The following is a 24,580-nucleotide window of genomic DNA, read 5'->3' on the forward strand; positions in this document are numbered from 1 at the left end:
GGAAATGAGGAAAGAGCAGCCAGAGCATTGGAAGTAGGAGCTGCCAGACTCTCAAGGAAGAACATGGAGCTGGAGAGGAATGGCTGGCTGCCGGGAAGGGTGCAAGAGCTGTGGGATCTGGCCCAGGCCTGGAGAAGGCCATGCCTTCTTCCTCCACCTCCATAGACTGGGGTCTGTGTGCTGCCCACCTCCCTAGAGTGGGGCCTCCAAGGGGCTGACAGGTTCGTTTGTTGCCTGGCAACTGAGAGAGCTGTTGGCTGTTGCTAGGAGCAAGCTAGGGAGGCCAGAGGAGCACAGCTCTGAAGCACAGGGCGGGGCAGGCAGCGGGGGAAGGGGTTGGCTTGGAGAGGGATTCGTCTGTCATCTGTGTGGAGTAGACCATGCTCATATTCATGATGTGTTCTGTGGCTCTGTCATGCTAGAGGTAAATCCTACAGGTGGACATATGGAACATACCTCTCTCGATGGGTAGTATTTTGTGTTTTCATGCTATTTAATGCATGCCTGGAGCAGGGCCTGCTTGAGCTTGGGCTTCAGGCAGAAAGATCCCTGAGGGAACCGCTGGATGATTGCAGGCTACTGACTCCTTTGACAGGGAAGACATTCAGATGGCTGGGACACATGGACACTCAGGAGAGAAAGAGCAGGCTTCTGTCTGGGGCCATATAGAACACCTTAGCTGTATAATGTTTGGAAAATGCTTCAAATGTCCAATCCAAGTTGGGGGACACAGGCTCCTCTTAAAAAGCAGACAAAATGCTGCGCCTGGCATATGCCTTTAATCCCAGCACTTGGGAGGCAGAGGCAGGTAGATCTCTGTGAGTTGGAGGCTAGCCTGGTCTACAAAAGCTCCAAAAGCCACAGAGAAACCCTGTCTCAAAAAACCAAAAAAAAAAAAAAAAAAAAAAAGCAGACCAAAATAACCAAAATATTTGAAACATCTCCACTTCCACCTTTGCTCTGCCACAGGGTTGCAGGCACTACCCAAAAGAGACATGAAACTGAGGAAACCCCTCGAGGCTGGCAGAGTATGAAAGCGACAAATTATGAGATCACGACGTTTGTTCCAGAAGTCCAGTAGCAAGTTGTCGTTGTCTTCCTTCTAGCTCTCCTGTTAAGAGTCCAAACGGCTGGTCCCTCGCTGAGGCGCGGAATTACCGCCTGCAGGAGAATGCTTCCCAACATATTAGGCAAAAGGACTAAGGTGTAGATGACAGGAGAAGATAGTCCAGGCAAAGGTGTAAAGACAGCAATCAACTGTTTTGGCTTTTTATTGCCTTGGTGCAACTTAGAGGAAAGCTGCCTTAAAGAAAACCAAAATCCAGAAAGACATCATTTGCCCTCCGCGGGCCGAGTTTAATAGATCCCCAGAACAAGTTTATGAGTTACTTCTAGCAAGTGAAGACACACTTCCTCCATCTTACTCTTTTAATTCAAAAAAGCTCAGAGAGTCCTGGTTTCTTTTCAGAGTCCTGCCCTGTAGCGAAGGCAGCCAGTCCCGACCCTTGGGCTACCAGATCAACCGGTCCTACAGTCTTGAAACAGAGTCCCAGGCTCTCAGCACCCAATCGGAGCCGAGCTCCGCCTGCAGCCCGCCCAGAGGCCTGAGCCTGCTTTAGCTCTACCCCTAGCGCCTTCCCTCGTTGCGGCCCGCTTTCAGCCTTCACACAGGCTTGGACTGCGCCTAACTTCTCCCTTTGCTCCGCCCTCTAACCAATCACCATCCCCAAATTTCCTTTAGCTCCACCTCCAGGCCCGCCCCAGCCCAGTCTCGGGCTTGGTTCGCCCGGGCCCCACCCCTGGCCCGCCCCGCCGTCGGTGCGCGGCGGCCGGGAAGGCGCCTCCCGCAGTCGCTCGGAACTGCGGACCTGAGAGCTTCCCGCAGAGGGCCGTCGGAGGGAGTGGAGTGGGTCGGGCGGGGCCGAGCCGGGCCGTGGGCCGTGTGGGGGCCAGGCCGGGCCGGCAGACGGCAGGATGGGCTGCACCGTGAGCGCCGAGGACAAGGCGGCAGCCGAGCGCTCTAAGATGATCGACAAGAACCTGCGGGAGGACGGCGAGAAGGCAGCGCGGGAGGTGAAGTTGCTTCTGTTAGGTGAGGCAGCGCCCGGTTCTGGGACCCTTGACTCTCAGAGCTAATCCCCAAACAAGGACCTGAAACTACCTGGCGTGGGTAGTGCCTCCACCTGAGTTTGAAACCCCTTGGACCACCCTTTAAGATTGGAAACTCTGGATTGGTCTAGACTTTTAATCCTCGTCCAGACTCTAGTTCAGATCCTCAACTCATTCCAGATCCCAAACCCCCAAACCCTGCTTGACTATCCCCCCCCCTTACTATCCAGTCTCAGAGAACTCAGTCCCTGCCATGTATTCCCACACTTTCTTAAACCCTTAGAACCTCCAAGCTCCACCTGTTCTGTTTCTATTGGCATTCCTTGGCACCCTTGTCAAGCCCCAACCCACTCCCTCTTTCCCTAGCCTTACTGTGGAACCTGTATCCTCTGCCTGTGCACTCTAACCCCTTAAGACCCTCCTAAGAGGGAGACTGACTCTCGAGTCCTCTCCAGCTTGAATCCCCGTGGAGCCTCTGGGCCAGGTCACCAGATATCTCTCCACAGGCATCAACCCCCCAGTCATCTGCCCCTCTTTTAAGTCGTCTCTCACACAGCAGCCTTCGCTTGATTCTGCACCCTCCTGTCCCAGGTGGGCTGTGATGGGAGGAAGGGAACCAGAGGCTGGGTTGGGCAGACCCCTCCTCCCTCAGGAGGCTGGACTGAGTCACATTGGAGGAAGAGGGACCAAGCCTCAAGCATCTGTGGGAAGTTCCATTCCCTGGGAATGTGTTTCCTAGTTTCCAAGGCTTGTCTGGGCCAGGGCCAGGGGAGTCTGGGCAAATAGGAGGGAACATGGAGGAGTTTAGGGTTGTTGCCACTTCCAAGGCCAAGGAAGATGGTGGCTGCTGGGATGGGGGGAAGTGGAAGTTGTGAGACAACCGACATATTGCTGCCCCTGCGCTTCTGAAGAGATCTGCTGACGGGCGCTGGGGTTTTCACACCCAGGGCTGAAAGGCCTGGGAGATGGCCTAGGATACTGCTGGTTCCCAGTGGAATCCTGTGATGAAGAGGAGTGGGCAAGCCGAATGAGGGGTTGGGGGAGTCAGCTACCGGTAGCCCCGTGTGCTCAGAAGCATCCAAGCTAGGCTTTGGCAAAGGCAGTAGGCCTGGTGGTTGTGTCCAGTCTCCCACTGGGAGTCAGAGTGGTTCCTTGTGGAAGCCTCACTTGGAAAGATGGGGTCCCCTGGATTGTGGGGAGGAAGGCCCTAGCAGCAGCAGCAGCAGCGTCGTAGCAGCGTAATCGGCTGGGTAGTATGGGGGGGGGTGTGGCCCCTCAGTCCCAGGGCCGCCTTGGGGCCTGCAGGCTATGAAAAGCCTGGCATTTTTTGCCAGGCCTGTGGCCGAGAAACAACATGTCTGTCTTTATGGATCCATCTGTTGACTGTCCCGGCGGACCCGGCCTGGGGGCACAGCCCCGGAGGTTTCAAAATGGCATCCGCTCCACTGCTGCCGCGGGGAGGAAGAGAAGGGGCGGGAAGGGGCGGCGGCCCAGCCTCCTGGGCTGCTTTGCGTTGGGCGCTTGCCTCTTCCTGTCTCTGCTGCGAGTGCGGCAAGCCGTGAGTGGGTGTCGACGCGGCGGCGGCGGAATGTCCGTTGCTGCTGGGCCTACGGAGGGCACTTCCGGGAAAGCTGCCTCCCAGTGCCCAGCCTGGAGCCCCTTACCAGCCCCTCCCAGGTTTATTGCAGTTATTGTGGTAGCTAAGGAGATGTGAGTCTGGACCAGAGAGCCGGGGGCAGGGGTTGCACAGGACTTCTGGCCTGTTCTGTACCGCACAAGGCTTCCTCTATCCTGACAGGCTTGCCTCTTAGAGCCCATCTGAGCATTCCGGACAGGCTAGGTGGGACCCAGGATCTCCTCCTACGACTAGGCTGGCACCAGCCAGTGGTATAGGAACTGGTTTAGCACTTTATCACGGAACAGCCTATCCCAGGATCCTACCCCTCTGACTGTTCCTTCCTTCAACGTGGAATTCCTGGCTTGTGTTAGAGGGGTACCCACTGTGAGAATAAGACCCTCCAAAGGGTGTGCAGCCAGGGACAGAGAGCTCTGCCTGAAATGGACAACCCGGTCTGCATGACCACTCTGTCTGCTACCTGGGAAGGGGTCCCGGCTTGAGTTACTCATTTCCTCAGGAAGGAATAAGGTGACAATAGGATCCTAGCTGTAGCAGGTTCAGAATTCTGGGCACCAGTTATGCGTAGCCAGAGACTCTGTCCAGGCAACGGGGACTTAGGCTGGGCAAGTGCCAATCTTCTCTCCCAGGCAGAACCACGCCTGCTGCCACCCGCACACTGTCTCCCTCCGTACCCTGCATCCCTGCCAGAAGGCGGGCACAGTCACTGTCACCAGGGCAGAGCAGATGTGGTACATACGAGCAAGATAGTTTCCCTTGGCAGTTTGGTGGGGCAAGTAGAGAAACTGATACTGGTCTCACTGTAGGGGAACCCTCGACGCCCCCCCCCCCCCCCGCCCCAGTTCAACCTGACTGACCAGCTAGGCCCAGGTGGACTTTGCTGCTCTGGTGACAACCTGAGCTGGACACACTGGGAGAAGCCGTGTCCACTGTGGGCTCCATAGATGCTGTGTGCTCTGTCTTGTCACGGGAATTTGTATCTTCCCTACTTGATTGCTCTTTAATATTCCATAGATCTCCCAGAATCCTCCCTGAAGTCCCACCAAGGCTGTTGCAGGATCTCTGCTCCCTGAGTTTCTGCTTTTCCCTACTAGAACATGGTACTGGCCCTTGAGGCAAGCAGGAAGAGTTGTGTCCTTTTCACTTGTATGTTGAATGAAGGACGTGTTTAGTGCACTTGGTTTGGGGATGGGTGGGTGGAGGCCACTGAGTCACAATTTGGTACACTGTGAGCAGGTGACAAGTGCGCATTGGGAGATCAAGGACCTAGAGTGGCAGGATGCTGAAAACAAAGTTCTTAGGTTCTTCGTGGCTCCATCACAGATGGCACAGGTGCTTCAGAGACAGGTGTACCCTGCCTATCGCAGATCTCCTGCAGCCTCTCTCAGGGCACACACACAGTAGGGACTCTGAGAGAGTGGCTGACCCTGCAGTCTCACCTCACCTGTGTTGAGACCAGCGACAGCTCAGCAGCCCCAGCGCTGCCTAAGAGTGGTGTTGCCAGAGCTCCAGGCTTGTTAGCGCAGGTACTGTCCGAAGCCAGGCTTCAGTAGATTTACAGGACCAGGGAGGCAGTTTTGTAGCCTGTGTCCTGTCTGTGTGTCTAGCAAAACACAGGCATACTGCATTGGTGCATATTAAGTATGTGTGTGAACCATGAGGCTCTTAAACACATCCTGGAAGAGGCCACAGCCCTTGGGGGTGAGGGACAATGTATGGGAATGAGAGAATGAAAATAGAATCCAGGGGCTGCCGACTAGGAGATGGATGGCGGGCTGGCCTAGGACCCTGACTAGCTAGGGACTGAGACCTGTAAGGGAGGCCTTCTGGAGGAGTTCCTAGGTAGCTTACAAAATGAACATCATTAGCCCATGAGATGATTGCCAATGGTGATTGGCCAGTGCCAGACACCAGGACAGAGAGAACCAGTTCAACAAAGGCACTGAGACAGGACATGTGGCCAAGAGTCCCAAGACTTTGGTGGATGTCTCCTGGCCTGAGGCTGGAGGCTCGCCCTGGCTGGACCACTCTGGGAGTCATGTAGATGTGAGTTAGGATCCTGGGACTAGAGAGGTGGCTCAGAGGTTAAAAGTACTGGCTGAGGACCTGAGTTCAATTCCCAGCACCCACTTGGCAGCTCACAACTGTCTATAGTTTCAGTTCCAGGGGATCTGATACCTTCATGCAGACATACATGTAGGCAAAACACTAATACACATAAAATAAAAATTTAAGAACAGAGTCCTGGTTCCACCTTCTACATTGCTTCAGGTGGAAAAGTTCTTCCGAGAGAGCTGCCTGTCTATCAGGTACCACTCGGGCTGTGCACACAGTGCTCCAGAGCCTGGAGGCTGAAAAACAAAAACAGATGAGGGATTCTCTGCTATCTCTGACAGAGCTGGCCGGGTACAGTATGGGGACCCTGGGGAACTCCCTTCCCTGCCCCCAGGAAGTTCACAGCAAGTGGGAGGCCAGGGTTTGCTAGGAATTGATGTCGGAGGGAGTGACTGCCTGTTCCAGGGATTTAAGGCCTAATCTCTGGGGGCCTAGCCTTGGGGGTGTGGCAGAGCTCTGCTAGCCAGGTGGGCTGGTACTCTGGCCGGCTCCCTCCCCTAACCCCCTTCTCCCCTGCTGGAGCTCATTAGCACTTGAATGGGGGGCTGGTCTGCTTGGGCCTCAAAATCTCTTCCCACCCCTCCCCCAGGCTGGGCAAGGCTTTGTCTACCCAGGCGAGCTGGCTGAGCTCCCACGCTAGGGAGGGAGTGGGGGGTCCGAGCCATTTCTAACCTCCTCTGTCTGCATCTTGCCTAGCCCAGCCCATCACTTCGGTACTGGTACAGCCAACATTAAAAGCTGCACAGTGCTCTGGGCAGGATAGGAGTCCGTGGAGACTACTGGAGACTACGTATTTTTTTTTTTTTTAGTTTTTTGAGACAGGGTTTCTCTGTAGCTTTGGAGCCTGTCCTGGCACTAGCTCTTGTAGACCAGGCTGGCCTCGAACTCACAGAGATCCGCCTGCCTCTGCCTCCCGAGTGCTGGGATTAAAGGCGTGCGCCACCACCGCCCGGCCGAGACTACGTATTTTAAGGGATATTCCTGAACTGGTGAATCAGGACAGCTCAGCCAGGGCCATCCCTGGTGGGGTCAGGGGGATCTTTGAACGGAGTCAAACAGGTGGTCATTACTGGGAATGACCTGCTGTGACTGAAGGTGGCGGGCCAGCCAGCTGAGGGGCACAGGTTTCCACACAAGAAGCTCTTAGGTGAGCATCAACACCAGCCGCCTACTGTTGTCAAGTCAGAGTCTAGGCTGCCAGATCTGGAGTGGGCACAGTCAGGGCTCATTTGGGTCTGTGGGACTTGTAGGGTTGGCCCTGGGCTGATCTGAGAAGTAAGGCGAACATTGATTTGTCCTCTAAGTGGCGGGTGGGGATGGGGGTGGGGCTGCGACTGCAGTGACGTCTCCAGGCCTCCTTAGCACTGGTGGCTGGGGCTGGTACCTGTGACACTGGAAAGCACTCTGGTCTTGTGTATCCTGCCCTCAGTCTGCACCCTCCATTGCTTCTCTCTCAAATTGTTTCCAAAAGTCACTGGTTCACTTGGCAGGAAGATGGTGCAAACAACTTTGTTTACCCAGAAATCTTTTAGCTACTGAGTGACCAGGGCACCCCACCCCTACCACCAGCCGAGGATGAGAGGTGTCACCTGGACCCTGAGCGCTATAGCCTCCACTCATCTTGGTTCTGGGACAGGTAGGAGTGGGCCAGTGGAAGAGGACATAGGCTTGGCAGCCCTCAGCTCCGTGGGTGCAAGCTGGGATTTCATTGAGAAGAAAGAGAGTCAGTAGGTTGTTGCCAGGCCACAGCTCATGGGTCCTCTGTTCTGCAGTGTGCCCTGGGGTGAGCAAAGGATTGGACCCCTTTGGTGTGCCCTGGTACCTGGTGCTCTCAGGAAGCCCCTGCCTCGGCTACAGGTGCAGGGTGGGGCCTCTTCTGTCTAGCCACACCCTGTCTTTTGCCTAGAGCTCTTGTTCTTACTAAACCCAACCCCACCCTCACCCTGTTGGTGTTTCACGGGTCTGAAGCGAGCGACTCTTGGTGGTTTGGGGGAGGATCATCTTCCAGGACCAAGCAATGATTGCTGGGCCACCCTTCAGGGTTGGCCTTCAGAATTTGCATGCAAGGTTCTGAGGGAGTGTTAGGCTAGTTTGAGTAAAAGTGGGGTCTTCAAAGGCTTGGTAGGGAAAAGCTGGCTTTAAGCCATGGAGGATGCTGTTCCCCCCCCCGCTGCTTCAGAGTGTAGATAGGACATTGATGGCCATCCCTAGTGTGCCTAGGCAGGAACGGGGGCAAGAAGTCATGTAGCTGGGCCTCTCAGGGAAATGGTGTCCACATCAGAGAAAAAGGAAGCAGCTGGTGGGGAGGAGCCCAAAAGAGGAAGAGGCCAGAGGGCTGCCTGGATGCTGGTGCAGAGAAGTGTGGGTCCTGAGTCACCTAAGACTTTGCCAGCCAGAAGGCCTAGAAAGTTCGCACCTGCCCAGGCTCACCTGTGGATTCCTGCAGGTCTCCTGCACTCCATCACTAGGTTAGGGCCTTGTCCTTGTCCCATCCTAGCCACTGCTGGGGCCAGGATGTCAGAGGCTGTGCTTCTGAGAAGGATTCTAAGCCCCTCCTTTAGCCACAGGAAGTGGTGGCTGGGAGAGGGACACCAGTGGGAGGTCCAGCAGGAAGACCAAAAGCTGCTCTTAGATTCCTGAGTGGCCATTGCCCTCCAAGCAGGAAGGCCAGCTACGGGCAGAGATGAATGCCTGGAAGTGGAGCAGCAGCCCCTGTTATCTCACTCTGGGTTTTCCCTGCCTTGGGGCTGATGAGGGGCCTTCAACCCAGCCTAAGGCTCTCCCATCACTACTTGCTGAAGCTGGGCACCTTCACCGTACCTTGGTTTCCTTTCTGCTCATAACAGCAGCTGCCTCTGATTGAACCCCGGCTATGTGACTCCACGCTCTGCGCGGTCTATTTGATCTTGGGAGGCCTAGATAGGTGTTGCACCGGTACCTTTCTCACCAGTGGAGAAACTGAGAACAAGCAAGCAGAGACAGATGCTAGGAGGTGACTCAAGCGGTCCTTGTTCAACCACTGCAGCCCTTGGTGTCTGCGCCCTGCCAGGATTGGTGTTAAGATGACAGGCGGGTGCTCAGCACCTGTTACAGGTGCACACACGATCTGTGGGTATTGGGGATCCTGCCTTGAGGAGTCTTTTTTTTTTTTTTTTTTTTTATTTTTCGAGACAGGGTTTCTCCGTAGCTTTTGGTTCCTGTCCTGGAACTAGCTCTTGTAGACCAGGCTGGCCTCGAACTCACAGAGATCCGCCTGCCTCTGCCTCCCGAGTGCTGGGATTAAAGGCGTGCGCCACCACCGCCCGGCCCTTGAGGAGTCTTAAGTCCTCTTTTGCCCTGAAAGGTGAAACACATGATTCCTTGAGCCTTTCTGCTGTCCACACAGAAATCTGCCCGTGGCCATGGCTTCATTCTACAGGTGGCTCCTCCTGTCTCTGGGAGCCTTTCCTCTCAGCCCCTAATCCTCACAGCCCTCACGTCGTGCTCATTAACTTAGCATTGTGCTTCTCCTGTTCCCCCCCTCCCCTAACCTCCAGTCTGAGACAAACAGACTGGGCTAGAGGAATGTTGAAAGACTCTGAAGTCTCTGCTGGTTGCCTAGGGTGGGAATTAGACAGTTGGGGAACTGCAGACTATTCCTACAAGGCTTCTATCGTGACTATTAGCTCAATGGTGGCCTCAGTGTGTGCACTGTGTGGTGACTGAAGGTGGCTGCTGTGGGCCGGTCGCAATTACTCCAGGTGCCCTGCTTCTTGACCTCCAGGTCTCAGGTGAGGGTAATCCTCCTCATGGAGGTTCCAAGGGATTCTGTCATGCTGCCAGAACAGGCCCTCTTGCCTAGGAGGCTGTGCTAGCTAGGAAGCTTAGCTAGATCACATTCCCCCTTGTCACCGAGGCCTGGGGACAAAGGGACCCAATCCAGCCACATTCCTCATTGTGTGATCTCAGGCTGTGCTCAGTACTGGGATTTTGCGTGAACCGCTGCTGGCTTGAGTTGGGCCCGAAGGCAGTTTGGAGTGACTGAAGATCGTAAGAAAGCTGCCCAGGGCGGGCCTTGGGCTTGGCACATTCCCACGAGGGGCTACATTTCACAGACGGGAACACTGAGGCCCTGGCTGTAGGCCTCTCACCTAGGGCCTGCCGCAGTTACTCAGAAGAGGTCACTGAAGAATAGGTAAAGGAGTCCAGAGAAAAGCTGCTCGGAAGAGAGACTACCAATGACCTGGGTCCCGTACGGTGTCTCCAGGCTCTTACAGGTGGTGAGACTTACAGCCTGGGGGTGACTGATTTGTTGGGGCTTCTGGTGGAGGGCTGGTCCACAGACTCCGGTGGAAGTGTTGCAGGTTCCTTCCAAAACCCCACCTCCCTCTCCCCCCAGTGTGAGACTATGCTGAGCCTCCTTGGAGGGTTTAAGGGGGTCAAAGAACAGCACCTGGAGGAAGGAAGAGAGGCCTGGGGTGGGGTTGGAGCCTTTGTCTGGCTGGGCACCCCCTCCTCTCTTCCCTCCTGTTTCCATTGTCTCTGTGTATTCAGACTGGAGCTGGCTGGGGGCTTCCCAGGGAGGAGGTTGTCGCTGAGGGTCTTGGCACCTCCCCCAGCCACCCCTAGCTGGGGAGGCTGCTTGGCTGAAACAAAACACTCCCTGCGCTGCCCAACCCCCACCGTCTCTTGCTTTGTCTCTGGCTGCTGGGCTCCCCCTGGTGGCCGCTGAGCCCGAGACCCAGGGCTCTGGGGCAGGGAGGCAATGGGGCCGAGAATGGTCGAGGCGGCACAGCACCCAAGACTCAGCACCTTTCTGCTATCTGGGTTACCTTTAGGGTGGCCATCCCAGGGCTCAGACCCATATCTTCTGTGACCCACTGCGATTGTGGCGGAATGGGTGTGCCTGGCGCTGTGGCTTTGAGCTGGGCTGCTGTCCAAGCCTACCCTGTGGTCCCAGCTACATACGAGAATCTCTGCCCTCGGGCTGCCACGTCAGCTGCCTGTTCTCCTTAGCCCATGAATTCCAGGGGAGCCCACCAGCTCAGGAGCTGCCTCCAGGGAGGCCCTTTTCCAGCCTTTGAGTGTGTGGAGAGGGTGAAGAGAGTCAGCTAGAAAGCCTCTGGGCAAGAGGAAGGCGCTGTGTCAAAGTCCCTGGAGTGTGGAAGAGAAGTGAGTGAGTCTCACTCCGTCCCAGGCTGTCCCAGCAGGCCACCCTCCCCGCTCTATATAGTCTGTCAGCTGATGCTCTTTCTCCTAGAGTCTTTAGAAGTTCTACTTCAAATGAGAAAAACCGTAGTACTCCACTCTGCCTGTGTTACTGTGACCAGAGCCGCCGGCCATTGTGTGAGCTATAGGAAGTGGTGTTTGGGGAAACCTGTACTCTTCCATCAAGTAGGAAATAGTAACAACTGACCTTCTTCCTTCTGGTAAGGCTCTCACTGTGGAACCGAGTCTTACTTTGAACTCAACATCCCCTTTCTCAGCCTTTTAGACGCTGGGATTGCAGACATGTGCCCAGACACTAGTAACAGCTTTTTTTTTTTTTAAAGATTTATTTATTTATTATGTATACAGCATTCTGCCTCGATGTATGCCCGCATGCCAGAGGAGGGCACCAGATCTCAGTACAGATGGTTGTGAGCCACCATGTGGTTGCTGGGAATTGAACTCAGGACCTCTGGAAGAGCAGTCAGTGCTCTTAACCTCTGAGCCATCTCTCCAGCCCCTAATAACAGCTTTTTTAAAAAGTATGTTTATATGTAAAATTACCGGGTGTAGTGGTGCATATTGTTCCCAGCGCTTGGGAGGCAGAGGCAAGTGGATCTCTGTAAGTTCAAGGCCAGTCTGGTCTACAAAGCAAGTTCTGGGGAACAGCCAGTTCCCCGGTTCTGTTATACAGAGGAACCCTGTCTCAAAAAAACCCATATCTACATACGTATTTTATTTACTCATTAAATTCTCCAAGACTTCAATTTTTTTTTGATTCTTAGAGAATTTCATATAATGTATTTTTTTGATTATTTTGCTATTAAATAATTAAATGACTGCCTACATGTATGTCTGTGTGCTACATGCTTGCCATGGTACCTGGACAGGCTCTCAGAAGAAGGTGTCACATTTCCTGGAATTGTGGTTACTGAGGGTTGTGAGCTGCCATTTGGATGCAAGGAGTCAAACTAGGGTCATGCTCTTAGCCTTCGAGCCGCCTCTCCAGCCCCAGCAGTAACTTGTGTCTCCACACCAACCTCAGGTGAGGTGCTTGAGAGCAGCTTTGCATTTCTTTCTCATCACTCTTCTGTTAGAAGATAATGCACGCCGGGCGGTGGTGGCGCGCGCCTTTAGTCCCAGCTCTTGGGAGGCAGAGGCGGGTGGATCTCTGTGAGTTCGAGGCCAGCCTGGTCTACAATGGGAGTTCCATGATAGCCAGAGCTATTACACAGAGAAAAGAAAATGCATTGTTCTGTTTCACAGATGAGGTACCAGAGACCTGGAAGAGTTGAACAGAATGCAAACCTCAGGAAGGAGCAGTATGGGCAGTAGGGCGGAGCAGATCTCCATTCCCCTCCCCTCTGCTCCTGGGGCGGGAGAAGATCCAAAAGTTAAAGGAACTGAGGCCAGAAAGGATGGCAGTAGGTCCCAGAGTCCCAGCAGCTCTAACCCTAACGTAGGAGGCGGAGGGTCCAAGATGGATGTGTAGCAGAGTCCTAGATGCTGGGGCCTAGATGAGCATCGAGTGTTTGAACTTACAGGCCTGTCTGTGGCGAGGCTTTGCGGGTCTTGCCAGGCAGATGGAGTGGTACTGTCTTCTTCCGGTCTGTTCTCACCATAGGAGCTCAGGGCTCCATGTAGAAGCAGGTGCTCTCTGCAAAGTAGCCTCTGAGATCACTGCCCTCCTGCAGTGGGCCCAGCAGCTGGATTTAGGACAAAAGCCGCAGCGCAGCGATGTTTTCCTTTGTGAGAAGAGGTGTAGCCTAGTGGGAATATCATGGCCACCCTAGGGGAGCTCTGCAGGTCCCCTCTGACCTCATCCAGCTGGGGATGGAGCACCTGGTGGGAGCGGGAGAGGCTGGCACCTGCTGCTGGGGAAGCTCTCCCCAGAGTAGGCACAGGGCTGGCAGGGAAGCTGAGTGAGTACAGCCACACAGGCCAGATGGTAGGAGTGGTGTGTCAGGCTGTGATGGAGAAAAGGCGTCGGGACAGTGACGAATGACGCCATGGTCCCACAGCTCCTGAAGCACCAAGTCTGTGTAAGAACCAAGGTTTTACCACACACCTTTCACTGGATGACCTGCTTCCAGCGCCTTGCCTTCCCCGACTCAGTCCTGATGTCTCCCTACTTTCTTCTTGGTTGCCAGTACCACACCCTTGTCCTGCCTCTCACTACTTCCTGCCTGAGTCACAGTTGCTGCAATGACAAAAGGACCTCCCTGAGTCCCAGGGATGGAAGCTCCATAGCCTTGTTTTATCCACCTGTCAAAGGGGGCTGTGCTTGCAGTGACCCCTGCTAGATACAGAGACTGCCCTAACTCAGAATTTGAGAGGCCTGAAAAAGAGAAACTGAAGCATTAGGGCAGTGTGGAAGGAGGCCTTCAGCTGGCAGTGGTAAGAAGTATATGAACCTGGTTCCTGGCCTGGCTTGCTCAGGTGTGGCCCTTTTGGTGTCTGCCAGGTTTGCTAGGGAAATCAAATGCAAAGCAAGTACCATCATCCCTGGCACTGGGCAGGGTCACGGGTAGCCCGAAATTCCTCTGGAGAGAATGGTCGGAGGATTAGATGCCCTCTTTACCTACAGTGGCCAGTAGAGAAACCAGTGCCTCACATGGCCAGGCGTTCCGAAGTCATGTAAGAGGGGACAACTTGAGGTTTCCAGGGGCCTGAACATCTGCCACCATTACCCTTCCCATGTGTCCTGGACTCTGCTCAGTGATCCTTCCCTGGACTCTGGACAGCATGACCCATCTGTCCCACATTTTCACATCTTTAACCTCTGCTCTCTGAACGAGGCCTCAATCCTGGCCGAAACTGGTTCTTCTTCCTATGCTCCAGATGGCTCCCCTTCCCTCTCCTGTGTGGAAACAAGTGGGAAGTCTAGCTAGGTGGCCACTGTGCCCTTTCTTCTCTTGGCGGATACTGAGGCACTGTGGGCCTAGCACTCAGTGGTTGGAGAGTCTTCTGAACATCCCTCTGGCCTTGTAGAATGTGAAGGAACCTCATTCCACTTCCATGTACCCATATGATCATAGCTCATACCCAGGCAGTATGCAAACCTGGTACCCCTAGTGCCCAGGGCTAAAAGCCAGAGAGAACACTGTCTGAGGCAGGAAGGTCTGTGCCCTAATAGTTCCCACACCATTCTCAGAAGCAGGCTTTGGACAATCGTATACTCAGTGATTATAAGCACCTTGGCCACATTTATAAGACCTCAAACCTTCCCTTCAGAGTAACTGCTGGATTGGGAATGTACCCAGATCCACTCTTGTGAGGGGCACAGCTGTGCCTCAGTTTCCCCACTGAGATATGGGTTTGGGTAAGGGAAACTGAGACTTACTGAGTCCTGGTAAGGTCTGTCAGCCTATCCTGCTACTGCTTGTTTGGTCCCTGTTGCTTCTTAAGCACCTCAGAGTCTGGGCCAGCAAGAACACAGTGACAAGGACAGCTGGGCCCAGGGACATTGGATCTCCAGGAGGAACTGCGCAGAGCAAGGTGGACTGCCAATGTGTGCCTCGGTTTCCTTAGAGATGGAGGTGGGAATAGAACCTCCCTCGGGTTGCTGTGAAGGTGAAAGTGTCCAGTAAATACAGTAGGTGATGTGCTTACCAAGTGTGCATGAAGCCCTGGGCTCAGCCAAATCCAGCACCACATAAAAACTGGGCATGGCCTGGATAAAAGATGGCTCAGCAGTGAAGGGTGCTTCTTGTTCTTGCAGAGGACCCGAGTTCAATGCCAGCACACACATCAGGCGGTTCACAGTCTGTAATTCCATCTCTAAGGGACCTAGCACCTTCTTTTGGCCTTTGTGGGTACCTGCATGCACGTGCACCTACCAACCCCCGACATACAAGTAGATACACGTAACTGAAAATATAAAAATAAAATTTAAAGTTAAAAGCAACAACAACTGGGCAACGGGGTAGTGGGATGGCTCAGCCAGTGAAGGCACTTGCCACCCAGCTGGGCACCTGGGGTTTCATCCCTGAGATCCACATGGTGGGAGGGAAGAACTGATTGCTGCAAGGCGAATTTTGTGTGCACACACATTTTTTAAATGTTGTTGGCTGAAGAGATGGCTCGGTAGTTAAGAGTCTTTGCTCTTCTTGTAGAGGACCCAAATTTGGTTCCCAGCACCCATGTTGGATTGCTCATAACCATTTTTTAGCTCTAACTTCAGAAGATTTGGAAGCCTCTGTGAGCGCCCACGCTGACTTCCACATACCCATACATAATTTAAAATGAAATAATTGGAGGCTGGAACAATGACTCAGCAGTTGAGAGCACTGGCTGCTCTTCCCGAGAACCCAGGTTCAGTCCCAGTGCCCACGTGATAGCTCATAACCATCTATAACTGTAGTTCCAAGAAGTCCAGCAGCCTTGTCTGTCTCTGGGCACCAGGTACTCATGTGACATAGAAATACATGCAAGCGAAACAACCATACACATAAAGAGATCTATTTAAATTTTTGTGTGTATGAGTGTTTGCCTGTTAATGTCTAAATCCACCATGTGTAGGGTGCCCACAGAGGCCAGAAGAAGGCATCGAAGCCCCTGGAACCATGTTACATGCTGTCGTGAGGCACCACGTGAGTGCTGGGAACCAAACCGAGGTCCTCTGAAGGAGCACTAGTGCTCTTAGCCACTGATTCATCTCTCTGGCCCAAAATAAAATACTTTAAAAGCTGTAAAAAGGGCTGGGGATGGCGGTGCATGCCTCCAAACCTAGCACTTGGGAGCCCAGTAGAGGGAGGTGTATTTGTGAGTTTGAGGCCAGCCAGGGCTACATAGTGAGACCCTGCCTTAAAATATTAATAATGGGGGGAACCAAACAACAAACTGGCCATGTTGATACACAATTGTAATTCCAGGCAGGAAGCTCAGAAATTTGAAGTCATCTTTGGCTTCATGGCAAATTTGAAGCCAGCCTGGTCTACATGAAACCCTGTCTCTCAAAAAACAAAACAATCAGTATAAAACATCCCCTGGCACACAGTGGGTGCTCACCACAGCTTTGCCATCATTATTACCGATGATGTTATTGTTGGTGTGTTAGCCCATTATAAGTTGACTATCCCTAAGGGATCCTAATAGAAAGGATAGAGTTGCTGGGCGGTGGTGGCGCACGCATTTAATCCCAGCGCTTGGGAAGCAGATGCAGGTGGATCTCTGAGTTCTAGGCCAGCCTGGTCTACAGAGTGAGTTCCAGGACAGGCTCCAAAGCTACAAAGAGAAACTCTGTCTCAGGAATGAATGAATAAATGAATGAAGTCGAGTTTCCAAGTTTGACCTCTCCATAGACGTTGCTGCCAACCCTGTGAACTGCTTGGAGACATAGACATGGGATACCGTGAACAGAACACGGGCAGCTTTACCCAGTAAAAGGAGCAGTGTGAACAGGGGCCTGAAGGAAGCAAGAGGCAGGCAGTACCTGGCAGGACAGAGTGACAGCTGGTGAAGGGGCAGGAGCAGAAGGAACCTGGGCCAAGGCTCGGAAGGAGGAGGGGGCCTTAGCTTGACATTGTGGTGCCATCTGGAATGTTGTTTGCATGATCCTACACCAAGAATGTAACCTTTGAACTTCAGTGTCCTCTGTAAAAAGAGACCAGAAAAGATGCTTGCTTGATGGAGTTGCTGTGGCGAACATGGGAGGGCCTAGCAAACCTCAGAGCCTGTCCCGGAGAAATGAGGACAGAGGCTCTGCCAGGCTGAGACGCTTGAGTCAGAACTTTGTGTGAGAGAGAGGAGAGAAATTCTATTTTCCATCTGTTTAGGACAGAGCTGGTCCAGAAAGCAGAGGGCTGGGCCTTGGGCCACATCCAGAGGACAGGAATGTGACTTTGTGGCCCTTGTAAGTTGCTTAGCAGCTAAATCTCAGGGTTTGTGGGGGGTGGTTCTGCTCTTCTTGCAATATGCAGGGTACCTTCTAGCCAGCTTTGCCTGAAGTGCACAGGGTGGCAAGCCTGCATATGTGAGAACAGAGAATGCAACCTTGAGTCTTTAGCCAAATCCCTGAACTCATGCAGGGCAGGGGTGCCGAGCCCTCGTAGACAGGAGCTTAGGGAAGCAGAGGCCTGCAGGAGCCCATCACAGGACGGATATTATAGGTTTCCTTAGCCACTGTGGCCACTACTGGCGACACCTATGTCTCACTGTGCCACGGATTTGTGGAAGGTAAGAAGTACCATCAGGGATAAGGGCGACCAGGCCATTAGTCTACTCCCAGAGCCCGCTGGACCTGTCCCTGACATCTGTACCCTCTATTGCAGGTGCTGGGGAGTCAGGGAAGAGTACCATCGTCAAGCAGATGAAGTAAGTGGTCTGCAGTGGTCTCCACTTGTCTCTCGGTGCCTCGTAGCTATTTATATCAATTAGGCTTTACAGGCCAGGGGTCCCCATCTTTGGAGCAGGTCCCTGCAGTCCCCAGTAGCTCCTGGCAGCCATGTGTTTTCTCGTGGTTTGTGGACCATAACTCTTGACCTTTCTACTAGGATCATCCATGAAGATGGCTATTCAGAGGAAGAATGTCGGCAGTATCGTGCGGTTGTCTACAGCAACACCATCCAGTCCATCATGGCCATTGTCAAGGCCATGGGCAACCTGCAGATTGACTTTGCCGACCCCCAGCGTGCGGTATGTGCACTCCTCCGTTCTTCTCCCTTCCACCTGTCTCCCAGAAGCCTTTGGGGCAAGTCTCGTCCTGGGGAACCTGAGAGTACCCCAAACCTGGGCCCCATTCTGGGGGGGAGTTCCTTCCCTCTACTAGTCCGGTAGAGGTACATTCCTTTGCCCGACTGACTGCCCTCCACTTCTGTGCCAGGACGATGCCAGGCAGCTGTTTGCACTGTCCTGTGCTGCTGAGGAGCAAGGTATGCTTCCTGAAGATCTGTCCGGCGTCATCCGGAGGCTCTGGGCTGACCATGGTGTGCAAGCCTGCTTTGGTCGCTCACGGGAATACCAGCTCAATGATTCAGCTGCTTAGTAAGTACTGCAAGGGACCAGACATGGTAAGGGGTCGCGGGGTGCTGAGCTGATGACTGTCCACAGAGGCTTTGGTGGTGGGTTGGGTGGGAGCACTTGGATAGAATGGTATCGAAAGGCCCGGAGGGTTGACAGCCACTGTGGCTTTCAGGCTACTTTAGCTTATCTGTCTTTACAGACAATTGTTCTGAAGAACATTTGCGCCACCTGCTCTGTGCAGAGCGTCAGGGACATAGTGATGAGTGGAAAAGACAGGTCCTTAAGCAATGACAGCTGAAGGTGTCAGTACCATTGGGGGGAAAGCCCAGAGGGAGGACGGCCTCGGCAGAACTGTGAGCCAGAGGTAGGAAAGGGAGGAGTGAGAGGGGATTTGAGGCAGGGGCATAGCACTTGCAAACTCCAGACTGTCACTGAGGACACAGGAGTTCAGGCCTGCTTCCCAAAAGCTCACAGAGGAAAAAGAGACTGTCTTTGAAGTGACAGATGTATACAAGCTAAAGTCTGGACCTTGCTTCTGACCTTTTCTGGATCCAAGCCAAGGCCAAGATTTAACTGGAGAATCAGTGTCCCAGGAATCCCAGAGGCCCAGCAGGCTTGGATCCTTTAGGCCTGTATGTAGTTCTGAATTCCCCTGCGCGTGTGTTCAGCCGTGTGTCAGAACTGAGGCAGGCTGCTGAGATATCCTGGTAGGTGGTAGGAGACGTCCATAGGTAATGGACAGTGTCACCAGATAAATGCTAGCTAAGGTCTCCCTCCTCCTGCTTCAGCTAGGCAGCCAGCACCACCCCCACCCGGTCCCTACTGCCCATCCAGTCCTGAGCCCACTCAACAGGGCTAGACCTCACAAGTGTAGGCAGGAGATCTCCCTGGTTAGAGTTCCCAAGTCCTGTTCAGTCACATTAACAGGCTTCCTCTGCCATCCTTGCATGACCTAGCTGCCCTAGGGTCACCCCCCCACCCCCTAGTAGTTTCGGAATCATAGCCAAATCTCCAGGCTTCAGCACTGCCCAGCACTGAAATCACAGGCTTAGCCACCAGCTCAACTTGTGGGCTATATAGGCAGGGAGGGGTGAACCCCATCAACTTAATGGTTGACAATCAAAACTACTTCAGTGTCCCCAATACTCGAGGGTAGGCTGAGGAGCCGTCTCTGGGCCACTTCCCACTTCCTGTGTTTTCTTGTGTCTTTATTCCCCAGATATTACTGCATGTTATTGTAAAGAAGTTGGGGTTCGGTAGTCACCACAGGCCCTGCTCTACCAGGGTACTTTTTGCCTTGTCAGGGATCATTTAAAGGAGGGGTATGGGATGGAGCATCATGGGGAATGGGTACACCAAACTTTACCACAGTCTGGTAAAACCACGGTACAGCAAAGGGCCTCTAGGGTGAACCTGCCTGTTCAGATGAGCGACTCCTATGAAGCCCCTGTACCCTATCCCCCCACCCCCAGGCTTCTAGGCTAGGGACTCCATCTGCAGGGGATGGAACGTGGTACGCAGGTCACAGCAAGTGCGTCATGGTCCCCCGTGGCCCTTCCTGTTATTCTGTTCTATCCCTGCTTCTCTGAGATCATTTCCCTTTGGCCTGGTTTGGCTGGCTGTTGGCCCCAGCACCCCTGCCCCAAGAACAAAAGACCAGTAGAGGGCAGCCGCTTCAAGGCCTGACCCAGCCTGACACACAGCTTGAATATATCTAGGCAGACAGATAGCTGGGCCCTGGACCCTGCACAAGAGGCATGGATACTAATTAAAGGAGCTTATGATGAGGGGCCCCAGGGGCCTCTGCCAAGCAGGTGTCTGTGTTCCCACCTCGGCTCAAATTTTATTGGGTGTTAGGCAAAAGACCCATTGGGCCTGGCAGGCCCTAACATGTTTAGTCCCCTATGAAAGGACCACACCAGGTTGCTCTGCAGTGGGTATTTTAATTATACCGATTAGCATCGTGAATCTCTCCCCGGAGGACTAATTTGCCCCTTCCACCTTTTGCTTGTAGGTCCAATATTCTGAGTCCTTTTGAATGCAGGTCAAGTTGAAACCCTGACTGCTAGGGTCACAGAGCCATAACCCTTCTCCCAGTCCCATTCTGTAGGTGGTAAACAAGGGGGTCGAGCCCATGTTTGCTTGTTTTATTAACAGTTGTGAAGCAGGAACGGCAGGCACAGTGGGGCACACCTGTAACCGCAGCACTTGGGGCTTGAGGGAAGGAGGACTGTGGGCTACATAAACCAGACCCTTCCTGGAGTAGAAGGCCAAGGAGGAAGGAAGAAAAGAAGAAAGAAGCAGGGTTTTGTCTGTCTGAGGTCCGCCTGACCCTCTCCTTCCTCCCTGCAGTTACCTGAACGACCTGGAGCGCATTGCACAGAGTGACTACATCCCTACGCAGCAGGATGTACTGCGGACCCGTGTGAAAACCACGGGCATTGTGGAAACACACTTCACCTTCAAGGACTTACACTTCAAGTGAGTCGGTGTCTGGACAGGGCTAGGGGTAATACGTGCTAGCCGCTGAGGTAGCCATTGGGCGTAATCCCGCAGTCCCTCTGGGGGTCCTCAGGCCTGTACTGGGAAAATGCATCCTTACGTTTCACCACCTAGCTTATCAGTAGACACTCCTGCTAATAGCCTCTCCTGTCCCGCCTGGCTCCAGCCTGTCTGACCAGACTCAAAATCCTGGTTGCCATGAGTGGATGCGGATGATCCCACTTTGGCCAGGTCTCTGTCCTCTTCCTGCTAGCCGGGGAAATGCAATGGCAAGGGTGTCTCTCCTGGGGCTCTGCTCCCTGGAGCTAAGTTGACCCGATGTCTGCAGGATGTTCGATGTGGGTGGTCAGCGATCTGAGCGGAAGAAGTGGATCCACTGCTTTGAGGGTGTCACGGCCATCATCTTCTGTGTCGCCTTGAGCGCCTATGACTTGGTGCTGGCTGAGGATGAAGAGATGGTAAGAACCCAAGAGAGCCCTGGTGGTGGGGACAGAGATGGGGGGAGTGTGGCAATACCAACTTCATTGTCCTTCCCTTAGAATCGCATGCATGAGAGTATGAAGCTGTTTGACAGCATCTGCAACAACAAGTGGTTCACAGACACCTCCATCATCCTCTTCCTCAACAAGAAGGACCTGTTTGAAGAGAAGATCACACAGAGCCCTCTGACCATCTGTTTCCCCGAGTACACAGGTGAGGCTCTGTGAAGCCTGTCTCACAGATGAGGTGTTGACCATCCCAGGAGGTACCACTGGGGACCTGGGGACCCATGGATGCCTCTGTCTAGACAGAAGGAAAACCACTGGGTGGTACCGCACTCAGGAATACGTACTGTACACACAGAAGGCTTGTTACCACATGCGGGCCTCTATGCCTGAGCATGTGCGTGTGTGAAACATCTTCCTACAGCACGCGCACTGACAAATGAACATGCTGTGCACACACTCTATGCTTGCCTGTCATGTGCACAGATCCTTCCTATACATGCAGGAAGGAGCCCACCTGCCTTCAATTACAAAAGTCTTCACTGTCAGTAACAGCACAGCGGGTCAGTTAGTCTAGGGTTGTAACCCGCCTGGCAGGTCAGTTATTCCAGGGTCCCGAAAGGAAATGGCTCCTGACAACTGCCTTCCTTAGGGGCCAACAAGTATGACGAGGCTGCCAGCTACATCCAGAGCAAGTTTGAGGACCTGAATAAGCGCAAAGACACCAAGGAGATATACACACACTTCACGTGCGCCACCGACACCAAGAACGTGCAGTTTGTGTTTGATGCCGTCACCGACGTCATCATCAAGAATAACCTGAAGGACTGTGGCCTCTTCTGAGGGGCAGCAGGCCTGGCAGGATGGTAAGTCAGAAGGCATCAAGACAAGGTATTGGGAAACAACGTAGTGAGACCCTTGAGTTCAGAGAACTGGTGGAGCTGGGGGCTTATGGGAGGTCCCTTGGGGGTAGTCAGCCTGAAGGAGCAAGGGTGGGCAGGGCAGTCAGGGACCAGAGACAAGGGAGGGAAGCAGAAGGACTTGACTTTGCCTTGGACAGAGCTAGAAGACTATTTAGCCTTCCTCGGAAGAAACTGCCTCCTTACCAGCATGTTATACTAGTCTAGTTAGACGCCGAGGAGACCTGGCCACCCCGCTGCGCACTGACCAGCTTTACGCTGTTCTTAGCCATCTGTCTCTCAGATGACAGTCCTGGCCCAGGCCAGCCCCACTGGCCCTGGTGTACTTGCAGTGACCGCCAGCGTTACTGATACATACACCCCGTAACCCAGCAACAGAAGCTGGCCCCTGGGCACAGCTGTGTCCCTGGTAACAAGTAGGTGGGGGGCAAAGAAGGTCATTGTCTAGAGAGGCATTAAGAGCCACATGTAACTCAGGCTGTGTCTGTCCTCCACCTCCAGGGCCACCGCCGACTCTGCTCCCTGCTACCCCTGAGGAAGATGGGGGCAAGAAGACCATGCTCCCTGCCTGTTCCCCTGCCCCACCCCCAGCTGCTTTTCCCATTTTTCTCTCTGTTCTCAGCTCCCCTGTCCCCTCCCTTGGCTCTAGACTTGGGGGAGGGGTTGCCACAGGCCTCTCTGTTTGAAGCCCACCCTTGTCTGAGGGGCCGGGAGTGGCCATGGTACACCCTTCTTGGGAATCTGTTCTGGTTTTCCAACCGTTGTCTTGTTCTGGGGTGAGGGGAGCGCATGCGGAATTTCCCAAGGCCTGTGTCTGGAGGGGTACCCACTTCTCCAGCCTAGACCCCTGGCTTTGTCCAACACCAGCCCTGACCCAAGTCCAAATGTTTACAGGGAGCCTCCTGCCTACCCTACCCTTTGCCGCTCGGAGGCCCCAAAGGAAAAAGCACAAGAAGCAAGAGAGACCACCATTCCTGGAGACACAGTCCACCTGCTCATTCTCGTAGCTTTAAAAAAAAAAAAAAGAAGAAAGAAAGAAAAAAAGAAAAAGGAAAGGAAAAAAAAAGGAAAACTGCAAACCTAGAAGACTTTTTAGAGAAACCTATTTAAAACTGTCAGGTCCTGACCAGCACCCCTCCTCCCCAACTCCCTTTCCAGTGATTCCGTGCCTTGAGTGTGTCTGCGTGTTTACACCCATCCCTCTTCGGGCGGCCCCCTGCCCTGCCCTCTACGGAATTGGATTCCAAGGGCTGTTCCAGGCAACTGCCAATGTCCCTGAGGGCCCTGCCCTGAAGCCCTGGGCCCAGGCTCCATTAACCTAAATGTAGCTCCTTAGCGCTAATCTAGGAACCGCCGCTGCCTGCTGAGGGGCCAGGCCCCTCATGCTCTCGCCCCAGGCCCGGGTCCTTCAGCGTTGAACACTTCCTTGCTTTTTTCACATGTTTTATGGAATTGTTCACATGATTTGAAATAATAAAATGTAGAAACAAAATACCAAGACTTGCTGGTTGTTCTTTTCTCCCAGGTATTGAACTGCACAAGAGGGTGGATCACAGCTCAGTGACTCACCTGGGCTGGGACCCTGGACATTCTGCTTTCTAGGCAGAACTCAGTCATAATGCTCTGAGCTTCAGTTTGCCCTCTGGACTGGACAACCTGCATGACAGAGACTAACTTCTCAACTCTGCAGTTTGGGGTCAGGGTCATCCTTCAGTCCTGCAGAATTGAGCAGACTTGAGAGCTCTTCTAGAGAGTTCACGCAAGTTGGGAGCAGCAGGGTATCTAGCAGCGTTGAATGCAAGTGATAATGACCTGCTGCCCCGGAAGCCCAAAGGCAGTTTAAGGGGCTGAAGTCACACAGATGAGTGGGCTGCACCTCTTGAGAAACTCAGAAGAAGCCAAGAGTGGTGGCACATGCTTGTAATTCTAGCACACAGGATGCTGAAGCAGGAGACTGACCAAGAGTTTCAGACCAGCTTGGGCTACATACTGAGTGGGACTCAAGAAATTGAATCAACTCCAAGGCTCAGGGAACATTGTAAAAGTGGGACAGAGAATATAAGAATTGCAAGAAGAAGCCGAGCCGGGTGGTGGTGGTGCATGCCTTTAATCCCAGTACTGGGGAGACAGGCAGGTGAATCCCTGTGAGTTCGAGGCCAGCCTGGTATGCAAGAGCTAGTTTCAGGACAGCTAGGACTGTTACACTGTTACACAGTTCCTTGTGTAACTTCTTGAAAAACTGAACATCCTGGGAGGTGGCTAACCAGGCAGTGACTCGCCCCCTAGTGTTTGCAGATGCTAACTGGTTGATGGGAGAAGGGAGAGACATTTTCTTCCATGTTGTAGCATAACTCCTGGAAGTAATCCTGCTGAAACTCTTGTGTCACTTAAAAAAAAAAATTGAGGGAGGCTGGAGAGATGGCTCAGGGGTTAAGAGCACTGACTATTCTTCCAAAGGACCCAGGGTTCAATTCCCAGCACCCACATGGCAGCTCAGAACAGTCTGTAACTCCTGCTCCAGAGGACCTGAGGACACCTTCACACAGACACACATGCAGGCAATACACCAATGTATATAAAAATAAATGAAAATTTTTTTTTTGAGACAGGGTTTCTCTGTGGCTTTGGAGCCTGTCCTGGAACTAGCTCTGTAGACCAGGCTG

The 24,580-nt window shown here is 53.4% G+C and overlaps 1 protein-coding gene across 1 annotated transcript; it reads left to right on the forward strand.

Annotated features, from left to right (window-relative positions):
- Positions 1-1,829: 1,829 nt before the first annotated feature.
- Positions 1,830-23,409, forward strand: Gnai2 (G protein subunit alpha i2). Its single transcript, XM_041677319.1, has 9 exons — positions 1,830-2,092; positions 17,320-17,362; positions 17,542-17,683; positions 17,871-18,031; positions 20,363-20,491; positions 20,841-20,970; positions 21,052-21,205; positions 21,650-21,863; positions 22,419-23,409. Exons 1-8 carry the CDS (start codon positions 1,975-1,977, stop codon positions 21,838-21,840), a joined length of 1,068 nt encoding a protein of 355 aa, XP_041533253.1. The 5' UTR covers positions 1,830-1,974; the 3' UTR covers positions 21,841-21,863; positions 22,419-23,409.
- Positions 23,410-24,580: the final 1,171 nt, after the last annotated feature.

The sequence above is a fragment of the Microtus oregoni genome, unplaced genomic scaffold, assembly GCF_018167655.1.
Source record: "Microtus oregoni isolate MIOR12 unplaced genomic scaffold, Mior012 000028F_ref0000031, whole genome shotgun sequence".
In the NCBI taxonomy this organism is placed as follows: domain Eukaryota; kingdom Metazoa; phylum Chordata; class Mammalia; order Rodentia; family Cricetidae; genus Microtus; species Microtus oregoni.